General features: G+C 37.8%; 2 protein-coding genes across 2 annotated transcripts; one reads left to right on the top strand and one right to left on the bottom strand.

Moving 5' to 3' along the window:
• Positions 1-338: 338 nt before the first annotated feature.
• On the top strand, positions 339-1,278 carry LOC137741435 (probable CCR4-associated factor 1 homolog 9). The gene has a single exon (XM_068481152.1). The coding sequence runs from the start codon at positions 370-372 to the stop codon at positions 1,207-1,209; it is 840 nt and encodes a 279-aa protein (XP_068337253.1). The 5' UTR covers positions 339-369; the 3' UTR covers positions 1,210-1,278.
• A 9,704-nt stretch (positions 1,279-10,982) lies between these two features.
• LOC137741298 (transcription repressor OFP4-like) lies at positions 10,983-12,046 on the bottom strand. Its single transcript, XM_068481020.1, has one exon. It carries the CDS (start codon positions 11,862-11,864, stop codon positions 11,289-11,291), a length of 576 nt encoding a protein of 191 aa, XP_068337121.1. The 5' UTR covers positions 11,865-12,046; the 3' UTR covers positions 10,983-11,288.
• Positions 12,047-17,690: the final 5,644 nt, after the last annotated feature.

Genomic DNA, 17,690 nt, shown 5'->3' with positions numbered 1-17,690 from the left:
ACTCTAAATCAATTACTAATTTTTATTATAGAAATTATATAACTTACATGTAATTCATTAATATATTAATGTTAAAAATTTTGATGAAAATCTAAAAACTGATAAAGTCTTAGTCAATAAACATTAGAAACTAAGGACTCATAATAATTTTTCTTAAATTATATTTCCTCAGAAGTAAGATAAAAGGGAAAGAACAACTACCAAAAGGGAAAGAACAACTACCAAATTCCTACACGCATATGGACTTTGATTCCCCAATTTCGAATGGGGATCCTAATGTCTCACTATATATACCAACATCCACTCTTCAGTCTTCACTCGTCCAATATCCACAAGCCTTCGTTGTTTAATTTGTTATTTAAATCAAACATGTGCCGCCGCAAAGTAAGTTCAACTTCGAGTTCCAAGTCGAAGCCGATCGCAATCCGACAAGTGTGGGCCCACAATCTAGAATCTGAGTTCGAACTAATTCGCCAAGTTATCGACGACTGCCCCTTTATTTCGATGGACACAGAATTCCCCGGACTAATATATCGACAGCCGTACAAACACGATACACAGCCGACCGATCACTACAAAAACCTCAAATCCAACGTTGACGATCTCAACCTCATCCAGGTGGGCCTCACCCTCACCGACTCCGGTGGCAACCTCCCCGACCTCGGCTCCCCGACGCCCTACATCTGGGAATTCAACTTCAACGACTTCGACATCGCCCGGGACCGCCACGCTTCAGACTCCATCCAGCTCCTCCGCCGCCAGGGAATCGACTTCGACCGCAACCTCTCCGACGGCATCGCGTCGGCCCGGTTCGCAGAGTTGATGATGTCGTCGGGACTCGTCTGCAACGACTCAGTGAGTTGGGTGGCGTTCCACGGCGCGTACGACTTTGGGTACTTGGTGAAGATCCTCACGGGCCAGAAGGAATTGCCGAGTGGCATGGAAGAGTTTTTGAGGATTGTGAGGGTGTTTTTCGGAAATAGAATTTATGACGTCAAGTACATGATTCGGTTCTGTAACAGCTTGTACGGAGGGCTGGACCAGGTGGCGAAGATTTTAAAGTTGGACCGGGCAGCCGGTAAGTGCCACCAGGCCGGTTCAGATAGCTTGCTGACGTGGCATGCGTTTCAGAAAATTATGGATGTGTATTTTATGAATGATGGCCCCGAGAAGCACGCGGGAGTCTTGTATGGATTAGAAGTGCTTTGATTTTTTATTTTTGTTTCTTAGGTAAAGCATCATAATTGTATTTTATTTATTTAATTGCAATTTGGTCAAGTAAAATTATGGTTCTAAAAACCGCTAGACGCTAGTCGGACCGCAAATTAGGGCGTAGCGCCTAGACAGTTAGACGGAGCCTAAGCGAGTGCTTAGGCGTATTAGGCGGATTTAGATTTATTATATATTATATGACTATATAATTACTTATTTTATGTATCTAATATGGTAGTCTAAAGGAAAAAAACCATATTTAAATAATTCAGATAACATTTATATATAACATATATATATATATATATATTTATTTATATCCCAACTTTTTAAAGATGACAAGACCATGCAATGCCAGTTGGTGGTTTCAAAATTAAAAACCGGTTCTACTCCACCTCTCTCACATTCCCCAATAACAAGACCACTGCAGTGTGCCAATGGTGGTATCAAAATTTAAAACCAGGTTCCACTCCCCAAGGTGGTGCCCAGATCAAAACCACATTTGACCCATTGGAAAGTGAAAATAACATGCCCATTCAACCCTTTCGTTTCTTCTTCTTCATTAGCGCTTTCAGAAGCTCAAAGCTAAATCTGCAAGACTGCAACTTGAGCCCGCCAAGGCTCTCTCTCTCTCTCTCTCTCTCTCTCTCTCTCTTCCCTCATATGCTTATAGATGGCAAGCTTCAGAAGCTCGCCGAGGCTCTGCTTTTACATATAACATTGAAAGTTGCAGATTTGTTGAGAGAGTTACAGCGATTTTGGGATTTGTAGCCGCCTTGACTGCCGCCTAGCACCGCCTAGAACGCTTGACGAGCGCCTAGGCAGCCGCCTAAATCCTCCCCGCCTTGAGTGAACGTTTTGGCCGAAATCGCATCGGGGCACCACCGCCCACCCAGCGCCTAGGCGACCACCTAGGCCGATTTTTAGAACACTGAGTAAAATTGCAATTTGGTCAAGTAAATTAACGTTTTAAAGTTCCAAACCACTTAATTGCATACTTTTATTTCTAATATATCCTACTATCAAACTATTTAAATTCAACATTCAACATATATGTAACCATATATATATATATATATATATATATATATATATATATATATATATATATCGGTATGGTTTGGAATTCTTGAACCACTAAATATGTAATCTTGTTTCCTTACCAAAGGGTTCAAGATCGGTTCGGTATGGAGTCCCAAAAATTTTGGTATTATTTATTTGGGTATTGGATTGGAATTTTCAGAAAAAAATTCCAGCCCTTAGCAAAAGTGGATAAAAAGCAATTGTTTCTTTGTTTAGCCAAGGCTAGATCCATATTGGTATCGGACTGAGTTGGGACAGTTTTAGGCTAAAATTTCAGACCAAATGGAAGGATTGATTGGGCCAAACTATAAACCCACCAAACCACACGGCCAAGATTTTGGTTGGTTTATGTTTTATGCTACACCAGTTTTCAAAGAGTGAATGCTATTTCAATGTACAAGATTAACACACTTGCTCTCGCATAAAAATCCTAGTTATGTCTCCAAAATACATTATTATTAGTTCACATGCCAAAACACATTTGAACCTTAGCGAGCAAGCAATGGGAGATTTTGCTTGGATACTTACCCCGGTCGCCTTACTTGTTTGGTATCATTGTTTCCGCTCTTTAAAGATGGATACTATAGAACCCTTTAAAGATGGATCAACGTGTGCATGTAAAAGGTCATGACTTCCTGCATCATTGCCACCGAACGGATGCATCTTTTAATAAATAAAAAACACAACCTGCTGCATCCTTTCATTTTCTGAAAGACAACCTGCTTCATCCTTTCATTTTTCCGAAAGGATGCAATCCTATTGTTCATCAGACAACTGCAGCCATGCTTCTTCAATCTAAGAGACACGCCAATTCATCAGAAAAAAGCACGGCCTGCAGCCAAAAGGCATATCACTGCAGCCTTTCTCCCTTTATCCCACTGTCAGCACCATATATATATATATATTCAATTCCAAGAGACATGGCATTGCAGCCAGTCTCTCACGCAACATCACACACACACACACACACATAGATATATATATATATATATATATATATATATATATATATTAATGAAATACACCAACAATCTTTTCCTATTTCAATAATATATATGCTGATATACTAGGAAACATCTAACAATTCTCCTCTATCTCAAAATATATAAAACTAGAAATATGATAATGAATCAATCTTTCTATCATTAATTTTAATCATACTCATATGCATGCATACAAAAAGGTATCTTTCGATTTTAACCTTCAATTAGTGTAAGTATCTCAAGGTTTTTACAAATACAATAGTGGCATTTCCATACCTTAAACTATGTATTTATCAGTCAAAACTGAAAAATGCTACACACATGATCATATTATAGCTTCCTTGGAGAAAATTTTGTATCTAGTTAGCACTATTATAACCCTGTGCTACATCCTGGTTTCATAAACATTTACAAGAGAAAACCCAAAAAAACTCTTGGTAGAAGCGGCACCACTTCTTATGTTTATATAGGTGAGGTTACTTGTATATGTTCCTGCTATTCGAACATCTTATATTATTATACCTCATTAAGAATTTAAATTTCATCCTCTATATCATAGCAGTATGCACTGACATTCTGGAATAGGCTATATAAATTATTCAGTGCTTATTCAAATCACTTATCAATAACTTGTTATTACCCATTGAACTTTGGTCTAGTGATGTTCTAGGCAAAGTTGGGTTACCATTACTGGTGATTTATAGTAAAGGGTTTCAGCCCCATTCCACTAGATGTACTTTGTACCATATCTCTCGAGAGTCCCTTAGTAAAAGGATCTGCCAAATTTTTATTTGACCTTACATAAGTTATGTTAACAACTCCTTGTGTTATTAACTGTTTGACAAATTCATGTCTAAAGCTAATATGTCTAGATTTGTCATTATATGCTTTGCTATAAGCTCTACACAATGTAGCTTGACTATCGCAATACAAAGAAATAGATGGCATTAGTTGTGGCCACAACTCTATGTCGAACAATAAATCTCTCAACCATTCTGCTTCTTTGCATGCGACTGCTAATGCTATAAACTCAGATTCCATAGTGGAGTGTGATATAACAGTTTGTTTCTTTGATACCCAAGAAACAGCACATCCCCCAATAGTGAATATCCATCATGTTGTGGATTTATTATCGCTTGCGCTAGTAATCCAACTAGCATCTAAGTACCCTTCTAGTACCGCTAGAAATCTTGAATAAAATAGACCCAAATTAGTAGTCTTTTTAAGATAACCAAAAACTCTACAAATTGCTTTCCAATATAAAGTGCTAGGGTTGCTAGTATATCTTGAAAGCTTACAAACCGCAAATGCCATATCTGGCCTTGCGCTATGCGAAGCAATCCTCCAATTGCACTAGCATATTCAAGTTGAGCAACTGATCTGCCAAAATTTACAAGCATGTTGATCTTAGAGTCATAAGGGGTTGGTGCTTCTTTTATTTGCAAATGCTTATACTTTTGCAATATTTTTTCAACATACTGTGACTGGCACAATGCAAAACCCCCATCATGTCTCCTTACTTTTATCCTTAAGATAGTATCCACTTCATTTCTTTCATTTTGAAATTTGAATTTAGATACTTCTTAGTTTCAGATATAGCTTTCATGTTGGTCCCAAATATTAGTAAATCATCTACATATAAGCATATGACAACACCATATTCATCAGTGAATTTAGAATAAATACACTTATCGGCATTATTATGTCTAAAACCATTTGACAAAATGATAGTCCAATTTTTTATGCCATTGTTTTGGCGCTTGTTTTAGACCATATAGTGATTTCACTAATTTACAAACCTTCTTTTCATTACCAGGAAGAACAAATCCTTCCGACTGCTCCATATATACCTCTTCATCCAAATCTCCATTTAAAAAGGTTGTTTTCACATCCATTTGATGTACATATAGGTTATATACGGATGCTAAAGCAAACAACACTCTAATGGAGGTGATTCTTGCAACTGGTGCATAGGTGTCAAAGTAGTCAATTTCCATTTTCTATTTAAAACCTTTGGCTACCAATCAGGCTTTGAAGGTTTGCAGAGAACCATCAGTATTATATTTTCTTCTAAACACCCACTTACAACCAATTGGTTTGGATCCATGTGGTAAGTCAACCAAAGTTCAAGTTTGGTTTGATAACTATGAGTTCATCTCATCATCCATAGCTTCTTTCCATAAAGTTGCATCTCTAGAAATCATTGCTTCTTTTAAGGTTACAGGATCTCCTTCTACATTTAAAATGAAAGGTATTTTATGTAGAACCTTTTCTCTGTTTCCTTCCACCAAAAATAAAATGGCTTCTGAAGATATAAAATCAAGACCTAAATACTTTTCTTTTCTGACCCTTTGACTTTTCATACATTCTAGAACCTCTTTCGGTTCCTTTCTCTTTTTGGTGCCGAAAAATGAACTAGGATTTTCTTTCGACACTAATTGTTGATCATGTTTTTCAACTGAACTAGGACTAAGGTCATTATAAAATTTATCCTCAAAGAACTCTACATCTCTTGACTCAACAATGACATTTGAGTTCACATCAAGCAATTTGTATGCTTTAGACTTCTGGGCATATCCCACAAAAATACTTTTTATGCCTCTAGGACCTAATTTGGATCTTTTAGGGTCGTGAGACCTATAAAAGGACAAACATCCCCAAACTCTTAAATAATCCAAATTTGGCTTTCTGCCCTTCCATACTTCATATGGTGACACATGAGTTTTCTTAGAGGTAATTCTGTTTTGTATATGGCATGCTGCAAGAAGAGTTTCACCTCATAAATATGTAGGAACATTTGCACTTATGATCATTGAATTAATCATATCAATGAGTGTCTTATTCTTTCTTTCTGCTAAGCCATTTTGTTGTGGAGTGTAAGGTGCGGTTTTCTGATGAATGATTCCATGTTCTTCACAAAACAAAGAGAATTCATTTGAAAAATATTCACCACCTCTATCACTCCTAAGGATTTTAATTTTCCTTTTCTTTTGGTTTTCAACTTCAGCCTTATATCGTTTGAAAAACTCAAGGGCTTCATCTTTATTAGACATTAAATAAACATAAGTAAATCTAGAACAATCATCAATGAAAGTAATAAAATAGTGTTTTCCTCCTCTAGTTAAAACACCATTAAACTCACATATATCAGAATGAACTAGATCTAATATTTCAGTATTTCTTTCTACTTTTTGAAAAGGTTTCTTTGTAATTTTAGCTTGTGTGTAGATTTCACAATTTTTAATTGCAACATATTTACAAGAAATTAAACGTAAAAGAAGAGTCAACAATATAGACAGAAGAATTCACTTTATTGATACTGAGTTTGAACATTCCATCAAATGAATAACCCTTGCCAACAAATACACCATTATTTGACAGTATAAATTTGTCGGCTTCCAACACCACTTTAATACCACTTTTACACAGTAGATTTGCAGATACAAGATTCTTCTTAATGTCTGGGACATGAAAAACATTTGTCAGAGTCATTGTTTTTCCAGAAGTGAATTGTAGTTCAACAGTCCATTTTCCAAGAACCTTAGCATCATTGTGATTGCACATTAGTACTTCTTAACCATCCTCTTCGGTTTTGTAGATTTTGAATTGTGCTCTATCATTGCAAACATGTATGGTAGCACCAAAATCAAGCCACTAGTCAGAAGATTTAACGGCTACAGCCATGTTCAATTCAGTGATCATGCCAATTTGCATTTCAGACACCATAGCAATTATATCTTCAGTATGAGTTTCTTCTACCATATTTGCTTTGTTTAATTTAGCGTCCTTATTTTTCTTGAACCTGCAATCACGAATAAAGTGGCCTTTCTTTCCACAATGGTGGCAAGTTGCATTTTTCTTGCCACTGTTGGTGCCCAAGGATGTCTTTTTTAACTTTCCTAGGTTATTTGCTTTCAAGTTCTTTTTGAACTTACTATTGCTACTTTCAACCTAATTAATCTTAGTGAAGTCCTGTGAGGAAAAATAATTTTCTCATTTTCTCGTTTCCTCTTCAATTTGGATCCCCTTTAAGAGATCTTGGAGACTTATATCTTCTGCCATATGCAAAAGCTTCTTTCTATAATTGTTCCATCCAGGGGGCAATTTTGACATGATAGCCCCTACTTGCAATGCATCCGGAACAATTATTTTGACTTCACGAAGCTTTGTGACCAAAAGTAATAAATCTTAAACTTGGTGCACAATGGATTTTCCATCAGTCATAATGAATTCGTAGAACTTAAACATGATAAATTTATCGGTACCTTTTTTCTCCGATGTATACTTCTCTTCAAGAGCATTCCATATTTCCCTTGGAGATTGAGTTGTAGAAAATAAATTGTAGAGCCGATCCGACAAAGTATTTAGGATATGTCTTCTGCACATCAATTCATCATCTTCACGCTTCTTTTTGTTGGCAATAATTTGTTCAGTATCTGCATCATTAGGTTCAGGAATTGGCTGTAGATTTGGATCAAGAACATAGGCAATTTTCAGGGCCGTCAACATCCAGCGTATCTTGTCCTTCCAGCGCATGAAATTGGTTCCGTCAAACTTGTCAAGTTTCCAAAAAGCATTGTCGTTCATTGCAGACAAAGCCATAGTTTCGGACATCTTCTCCATTTCGAATATCACTTTAAGATTGTAAGAATAAGGTTGAGAATTAAACAGAAAAAATGACTTTGAGGCACGTTAATACGTTTTCCTTAAAGTGATATTTGCCCCCACTCTAATATGAGTTTGCTAATGGGTCTAAAGCAAATCACTTCCAGGATACAACAAAGTTTGGAATTTTAGTTTAGCAATAACTGAAATTCCCTTAAAATCTTCTAAAATGAAACTGTATGATTTTGATGAAAAGAAAGAGGATAAGAAAATATTGTTTGAAGAATTGTATATCCAAATAGCAGCCAACATGGGCTATTTATAGATACTATAGAACCCCTTAAAGATGGATCAAAGTGTGCATGTAAAAGGTCATGACTTCCTGCATCATTGCCACCGAACGGATGCATCTTTTAATAAATAAAAAACACAACCTACTGCATCCTTTCATTTTCTGAAAGACAACCTGCTTCATCCTTTCATTTTTCCGAAAGGATGCAATCCTATTGTTCATCAGACAACTGCAGCCATGCTTCTTCAATCTAAGAGACACGCCAATTCATCAGAAAAAAGCACGGCCTGCAGCCAAAAGGCATATCACTGCAGCCTTTCTCCCTTTCTCCCTTTATCCCACTGTCAGCACCATATATATTCAATTCCAAGAGACATGGCATTGCAGCCAGTCTCTCACGCAACATCACACACACACACACACACACACATATATATATTAATGAAATACACCAACACATTTGCCTTTAGAGCACCCACTGTACCATCATTACAAAATTATGGACGGGTCATAATACCCCTCTTAAAAAAATTTTATCCCCAAATTTCTACATTACACAGAGGTACAACTAAAGAAACAAACGTGAATAAAAGCTGTCTCCCAAGTTGCCTCGTCAAAAGACTTTCACAAGTTTGACAGTTTTGTTCCTTAGAACCTTTTCCTTCTAGTCAAATTTTGGTTGATCTCCAAGGGCTGGGGCTGGATAACATTCGAAGGGTCAGAGACATATCTTTGTAAGCATGGAAACCTGGAAAACATTGTGCACCTTCGACAACTTTAGAGGTAAGTCAAGTCGGTCCACAACCTCACCAATTCGCTCAATTATCTGGTATGGACCAATGTGGGGGAAACTTACCTTTCCCCTTTACCCAAAGCCTACAACACCTCTGCACAATGACAACATTTGGATCACCCAGTCACCGACGCCCACACCTTTGCCTTAGGCTGTGCTCCAGTGCTCACAGTACCCACTGTGGACTCTGCTCATGTGCTCTCGGCCCAACCTTGAGGGCTGACAGAACCTAGGCTTCTGCCTCCCTCTGCTTTTGTCCTCTCTACCCAACATTCATGGTTGATAGAATCTAGGCCCCTGCCTCCCCTGCATCCGTTTGGGTCCACGGCCAGTGGGCCTTCTCCTTACTTGTGCCCACTTCGCAACCCATTCCTTTAGCTCATGTCGTACAAAATCATGCCATGGCGACCAAATCTCAAACAGGGCCTTCTCGGCCGAAATTCGCACAGACGGAATTGTACCCTACCCTTTACCTCATAAAACTATTGCTTTCACTGTTCTTATGTAGCCCACTTGTTTTACCCACATTGTTCATATTCCTAAGTGGTGCGATGCCATAACGGATGAATTCAATGCCAAAAATCAAACATGGACATTGGCTCGTCACCACAATTTTGTTGGTTGCAAATGGGTCTTCAAGATCAATGCCTTGCTAATAGTTCCATAGAATGGTCGCCCCTGGTGGCCAAGGGTTTTCATTGTCAAACCCGCTACCTTCTGTATGTTTCTTTGCTTGGATATCACTCATGGTTGGTCCATTTGTCAATTGGATGTCGAAAATGGCTTTTTGTGTGTCTATATGGTGCAGCCATGCGATTTTGTTGATCCTCAAAAGCCACACTACTTCTACAAAGCTCATAAAGCTATTTATGTCTCAAGAAGACTCCTCGTCCCTAGTTTCAGCAGTTCACTTCATTTTTTATTGGTCAAGTTTTTGTTTAGAGTCAAGCTAATCCTTTCCCTTTAACTTTTCATCAGTTTACTGTACCTTGGTAGTATTGATTTATGTTAATGATATAGTTTTGACTAGTGATATTCAGGATGCTCTTACTCACTTCATTGCGTTGTTGGCCAAAGAATTTGTTGTCAAAGATCTTGAGCTGCTCCATTATTTTCTGGTATTGTGGTAGCCACAATACTCCCTTTGGCCTTCATTTATCTCAGACCAAATATGTCGTTGATACTTTCAAGCGGTCTAATATGGTTGGCTGCAAGCCATGCTCACAACCATTTCTAGCCGTGCCCAGTATTCCAATCAAGGTGACTCCCATTTACCGATGCCACAGAGTTCCGTCAACTGCTTGGTTCTTATCAGTATCTCATTGACACGCCTTGACGTTGCCTTTGCGGTTAATCATGTTGCTCAATTTATGGCTAACCTTGTGCATTACATCTTATTGCTGCTAAGCGTATTCTTCGTTAAATGAATCGGAATACATGGCTTTTGCTTATGCATGTGCAGAATCAATTTGGTTATCTTATGTTCTTCGTGAATTGGATTATCATTTTGTTTAAGGGATTGGCTATCAATTTGGTTATCAAATAGTCATATATAACTTGTGTATTGGACTAAAATTTAAGGGATTGGCTAAATATTTATATAAATTGTATCTAACTTATGGTAAGCATATTAAATAATCTAAGTATTGTAGTTAAATTCCAAAATAATAGGAATGATATAACAGCTAGAGTCAAATTTAACTCCCAAATTGACTATAGCTTTAAGTTTAAACTGAAATAGCCTCACCAACCAAACATAGTCATTTACCCAAAAATAAAATACCAAACATAGAAAGCAAGGAGGCAGTATTCCTCTTCACGAGGTCTTAACTTCAATTCTCGTCAAATACAAATTTAAATCACATTATTATTAGTTTATTGTAAAATTAAACCCACTTCTTTTATTTTAATGTAAATAATATACTTCATTTCTTTTAATGTAAATAATATCATTGGTTAAAAAAATAAATAAATAAACCAGACATCGAAAACGAGGACAATGAGTGCCCAACTACAAAATTATTAATTAAAACTACACAGTTAGTATTGAATGTAAATGTTGGAAATTGTACACTCACATAAAATGCCAATAAAATAAAATACGATTATATCAACACCTCTGCATGTTGCTACTTAAAACTACTGTCCATCCAGGCAAAAACCCAATAACTACCAAATATCTCACTTTTTTTACTTCTCCGTTGAATTTATGAGTAATGAATTTTCCCAACCTACCCCACGCCTCTGAATTTCCTCCTCCCCCACTTTCCCATCAATTCAATGCTTCACATGGCCGCGGCATGTGGAACCCATCTGGTATTCACATGATCATCGGCTTCTCGCTTTCTCTGATGAGGTCGTTCCAGATTTGTGTGAATGCTCGGATGATAACATCATGATGGGATGCAGAGTTGAGCTCCAGAAAGCAGCTGAGCAGCTCCTGCAGATCGTCCTTCGAGTAAATCTGCTGCTCCACAATCATCTGCAGCATCGACTGCCTGAAATCCTTATAAGGATCGTTTGATTCCTTCACCACCGCAATGCTGTCGTGGACTTTCATCGTATTCGGGCTCGAAATCTTTGTGTTCTTAGGATTCGTACTCTCCGCCGAATCAGATGGGTGTGACTGCGAGGAGGAGCTGTTGTTGTTAAAAGAAACGGTGGTAGAGGTGCACCGATCTTCGTTGTCGTCCTCAACTGTGAAGCTCTTGCCATTTTGATCTCCGGAACTTGAAGAGGAGAGGGATCGGTGAATAGGGTTTTTGTGGGTTTGGATTTTGGGTTTTGGGGTCGGCTCGTACACGTCGGAAAGCTTCGGCCTTCCGCAACCGCAGGCTGCAACATTGGCTGTGAGAATGGTTGTAAGAAGCTTCTTCTTTTTGCTTGATGAAGACATTGAAGTTGGAGGAGGGGGGGGGGGAGATATAAAGAGACTTCTTATTTTGGTTTATCTGCCTTGAGAGAGAGAGGTGTGTGGGTGAGAAAGTATTGTTGGTTGGAGTCCTTTGCGGGAATCAATATTTTGATCTGGCAAGAAATGTGTGGGAACGAGAGAGAAGGTTTTTTTCAAGGACTCTTTTTTTCATGAGGGCATTTGACTTGAGGTAGCGGTTTTGTGGAGATAAAGTTAGCTTAAAAGCATAGCATGTGACCTTGGAAAGATAAAGATTCTTCCTTTTCAAGTTTATCCAATTTTTCTTCTACGAATAACGGAGTAGACTGAAAAATAAAGATGAGACGCTAAAAGATTGATTTACTCTTTTTTTTTTTTTTTTTTTTAGAATAAGTATATATTCATTAATCAGGTAGAACACGTATAAATAAAGAGGATATGATGCTAACAATGGATTTAAATAAAAACTTTGTGAGGGATTTTAACTCGGTTGAAAGGAAAAAGAGCGTCTTCATTAAATTAAGTAGTAAGACTATCCTCAAAAAGAATATCAGAAATTACATTAAGAGGTTTTCCAAACCATGAGACTTGATCATTTAAAATTAAACCCAATCTCACAAGTCGATAGGCAACCTTATTCGTATCGCGTCGACCAAATCTAACTTTCCAATCTGGAACGGACTTTAGAATCAGTCGAGCAGCATTTAAAATGTGCCCAAAAGCACCATTACACGCCATTGCTCCATCAGATTGGAGAGCATTGATGACTAAAGATGCATCACCTTGCTCTCAATAGGAGAGGCCCCCAAACTATGAGCAAAACTCACTGCATTTTACTCTTAAAAATTAAAATGAAACGATGAGTGTTTAGTTAAGAAGTCAGATTACTTGATAGGATAGACTACCGAAGATAAAGCCAAGTTTATCATCTATATATCTCTTTTTTTAGCGCATCTCTAACCATATTCCAACAGTCCATTTTGAAATAAATACCGCAGTTTAGATACTATACACTATTTTTCTACTGCTACATGTATATAGAGAAAGAGAAAAAAAAAATATAGGGAAAGAGAAAAAAACAAAAAAAGGGAAGTGTTATTAGCATTCCAAAAATCTCATTCTACACTCTTCACAAATATATTTTTCTTTCCTAATATAGAAAGTTTGGAATGTAGAATGAGATTTTTAGAGTGCTAATAACAATTCCAAAAAATTGTGTAGTTATCATTTTTTTTAATGTATTATTTTGAAAGGAATTGTGGTTATTATTTTCGTGTGCATTATTATGCAAGAACTGGTTATATAAATTAGAAACCAAAACTGATTTTTATTGGCCTTCTTTATAAAATAAATAGAGTTTATCAACCACTTATTTGTTTTTTGTTTCTTAAATACAACAGTAATAACTTACAACGTCGACTAATGATCCAAGATTCTAGACTTGAAACCTTGGAGTCAATAAAAGATTTTGGATTTTGAAGGGACAATGACACGGGGATCCTCGAATTGGAAGAAAGAAAAATCGCATTAATCGAGATGTGAGACACTCTCTGGTTTCCAACCTTGCAAACTCCTTTGCCATTGGCCCTAGCCTTTGGCTTGAGTGCTGGTGGCTATCTTTGTGCCAAGTTTCTTGTTCTCCTATTTCCTTCTTTTTCCTGATCCTCTTCTCTTTTTTTAAATTTTCCCCTGAGATTTTTTTCAGTTTCCTTGAGCTTTGTCTCAAATTTTTCCGTGAGATTGTCTCACTTTTGGGCTTCATGTCCCTCCTTTCCACCCCTCATTCTCATATGGCTGTTCTTTTCCAAACTCAAAATTGCATCTCCCCTCACTTTTCCCTCTGCCTCCCTTCCCCTAAACCATCCCCACCCCATCCTTTTCTCTGATTTGCGAACTCTGGACCGAATATGGTTGCCAAATTTATTTCCCTCCCTCACTGTCACCCCCCCCCCCCCCCCAAAAAAAGCGGCTTGCTGGATTTCCATCGAAGCCAAGTGTACTGCAGCTTCGGCCAAAGTAAGGGTATTTTATATACCCCTTAGCCTCACCTTCTACCCATGTGTTACTATGTTTGTATATATTTGTAGGGATTCGTGAATAAGATTTGGATCTGGTGACTATCTTTTGGCTTTGCATCTTTGGTGAAGAAATCTGGATGTGGTGTGATTCTTGTTGCGGGTTTGGTACTTTTGTGTTGCAATGTCTTGTTCGTTTTCACCACTCGGTCATTTTTTCTAGTGTTGCTGCTTCGATAGTTGCTGGTAAGACTTTCGTGGCAGTGACGGCACCGGACACTGCTTTCGGCAATTGGAAATTAGGGATTTGGGTTTCCATTTTAGTTTATTTAATTAGGTAGGGCTTTTATGTATCTGTTCCCCCCAATGTATTTGGATTATTTTGTCTTCCTTTGTGTTGGCTTGTAACCTTTTATTGGATTAATTAAATTATCTTTTTAGACCAAAAAAATATATATATCGCATTAATGACAAACAACTAGGAACACGGGAAGTACACCTCATGTTATAAAATAAGTGGACCACATGATTGATGACTTAATTTAGAGATGCTTTTATTGTGCATATCCCTCTACTTATATTATGATATGTGGTGTACTGTCATGTGTTCTATTCTAATTGTACTGAAAAGTTTCTCTTTAATTGGAATTCGAAAAAAGTCATGTGGTATTCTTTTCCTTTTTTTACTATACTTTGTACCCTAAGAATAGAAATGCATAATGACTTGTTTTGAAGTGTCAATATCAAATTTCAAAGGAAAATAAAAAGAATGTTTATTACCTCGACATAAAGAGTTTAACTCATCACTCGTTATCCTTAGATCAAGAGGCATCGAGAAACCCTTAATGTAATTGTAGATCTCTTTTTAGAGGATAGTGTTAATATACAACCATTTGAAGCGTGATACTCTTTTTCTTTTGATCGGTTGAAAAAACACCAATATTTCAAAGGTACTCATCACTTTTTATAAACTAATAGAGTTACCTTATTTGGTGGGTTTTCCATGAAAGTCCACCCTTTAAGGGGCCAGAAAAACTCACAGAAGCATTTTAACCTCCTCCTGACCACCATCGTGTGATTCACCAGCGTCAGGAATCGAACCCAAGATGTGCCATATGAAATACAGGCCTGAAATTCATCCCCAACCACTAGGCCCCGTGGTGATTTCATGTTAACCATTTCCGAAGTGTTTGAATAAGAGTAATGTTACAGTTACCATCTATTTGTATTATCTCTCTAATAGAGGTAGAACCCGCTAACGCATGCAATTTCATCTCGATTAGAGAGATGGTAACTAAATGGTAAGAATAGCATTTTTGTTTGACTAAACCTCTTTAGCTCCACATATATTTCATAAAAAGATAGTAGTGTTGCAGTCCTATTAGATTAAGAATGTGATTGTGTAAATCCTAGTGTATCTAGGGATATCTTGGAATATTCCCTAGGGTTAGATATTATCCTACTAGGGTTGTAATCCTATTAGCGTAGGGATTTAACCTTCCCTACTACTATAAATAAAGGTACAATGGGGTGATATAATACAAACCTCACAATTACACATCTCTCTCTTCTCTCTATATATGTGATGCACCTCCTCTCTCTATGGCCTCCATAATTATTCAGTAAATTAAGCCTACAATACGTTATCAGCACGCTCTTGACGCTGCGCTAAAGAGACTTTGTTGAATGTGATACAACGCATTAGAGATGCAATTTCGGCTTTCAAATTCAAAGGCTTTTGTTATTTTCTGTCAATCAGGTATGCTTAATACATAAATTAGAGGCAATTTAGGGTTCTTTAAACCTTAGAAACGTCAAAAAAAAAAAAAAAAAAAAAAAAAAAAAAAAGGAAGAAGAAAAAAACTGGGAATTATGTGGCATGGTTGCGGCTAGTCGTCGCGCCGTCCCTGGCACAACCACCGACCACTGTAGTCGGCCTGCAGCCCAACCACGTGGAGCACATATGGGAATGGCATTGTTTGACACCTTAGACCACATGGCAGTAGTTTTTTGGGCTTCACTGCTCACGCAAGGCACACCAGGCATTCGGCCTGGTAGGGTTTTCACGGGCCTGCAACCCCAGCCTAACCCGAGAAGGCCTGCAACTTCCTTGGACCTGCCTTACGCGTCCCTGACCCAATACCAACAGCTTAGTACTTGCTGGGCCCTTTTGTCCTATGCCCAAGGTTGCCTTCAGCAAACACATTGCTTGTTGGGCTTCGCCTATGCCTTGGCCCAACTCGCCAGCAGTTTTTCACTACTGGGCTGGAAATGCCCTGACCCAAAACCCAATCCCAACTTCGGCTGGGCTTCACAAGCGCCAACCCGTAAGCCAGCCTTCAGCTGGGCCTGTTCTTGCGCCCAGTTTTGGCCCAAACTAGCAGCTTTCGCTGTTGGGCTTACCCAGACCATACAGTCCAGAGGTTCCCAGCCCTCCTCAAGGCCTAATGACCTGCAACCGTCCTGCAGGGCCTATCCCCGCATCGTAGCCAGCCCAATAAGATTGGGCTGCATTATTTTTTCTACCCAATGCTAATTTTTGGAATGCCCGTGTTATAAATCATACCCAAATATATATATATATATATTTTTTTTTTGGGGTATTTTGGTTTACGCTAATTCATTCTAATTTAATTATCACTTCGCCTATCGCCAACTGAAGCTAATATGACCCATCTTTCAATATTTTTGCTTCCATTAGGGTAAGGATTTAACCTTCCCTACCCCTATTTGATTAGGAATGTGATTGTGTAAATCCTAATGTATCTAGCTAGGGATATCGTGGAATATTCCCTAGAGTTAGATATTATCCTATTAGAGTTGTAATCCTATTAGGCTAAGGATTTAACCTTCCCTACTACTATAATTTAACCTTCCCTAATAAATAAAGGCACAATGAGGTGATATAATACACACCTCACAATTACACATCTCTCTATATCACCTCACAATTACACGTCTCTCTTTTCTCTGTGACACACCCCCTCTCTCTCTATGGCCTCCATAATTATTCAGGGCCTTCAGTAAATTATGCCTACAAGTATTCATTATTAGTAAGCGAAAATAATAGTAATCGTTCCCACCACAAGACATAGTTGTTCGAGGTGGTTGAGTTTGGCCCTAAGTCCACGGTGTAAACCCTATCCACCATCACCATGTGTAGATAGCAAATAACAACTGATTTGATTTTATAAGATACTACTATACGAAACAGTTGCATATTCTTTCAACAAGCATATATTCATGTCCGGAACAACTTTCTTGATACTCTCTTGTTTTTCTGGACTGACATAAAACAATCTATTCTGGTAAAGATTATTAACGTAGTACAAATTAATCCAACAAAAATAAACGTAGCAGAAACTATATTGGCAAAAATGGAGTCCAAATTAAACTAAAAAAAAATAACGATAAGCAAGCAAAATTGGCATAATTAAACTTAAATACTAAGAAATAAAACGTTCATTCCAAAAGCTGGACGATCAACAAAACCATCTCATGCCAAGGCAATAGACAAACTATTCACCAAATTACCAACTAGCTGGCTACTGATCTGTTGGTATTTTTCTCAACACAATCGGAAGATGACTCAAATTTGAATCTCTTCTTCTCATATCTAAACGAGAAAACCCTAACCGTATTTGTTTCCTCGCTAATTCTTTTTTCTACCCACCCAAATACACAGGACATTCTTTGTGGGTTTTACTTGTGTCATATACCCTATGAAATGCTCCTGATATCCTGCTGAACACCCGCCTTATTGCAGTAGCGAAACGGCTGCACAAAATTTTGAGGTGACCGAAAAGCAGCTTAG

This window comes from Pyrus communis, chromosome 8 (assembly GCF_963583255.1).
Source record: "Pyrus communis chromosome 8, drPyrComm1.1, whole genome shotgun sequence".
Classification (NCBI taxonomy): domain Eukaryota; kingdom Viridiplantae; phylum Streptophyta; class Magnoliopsida; order Rosales; family Rosaceae; genus Pyrus; species Pyrus communis.
This window is presented reverse-complemented; position numbering and strand designations above follow the sequence as displayed.

Coding starts and splice junctions, on each gene's coding strand:
- LOC137741298 (XM_068481020.1), bottom strand. CDS start 11,864: ATGTCTTCATCAAGCAAAAAGAAGAAGCTTCTTACAACCATTCTCACA.
- LOC137741435 (XM_068481152.1), top strand. CDS start 370: ATGTGCCGCCGCAAAGTAAGTTCAACTTCGAGTTCCAAGTCGAAGCCG.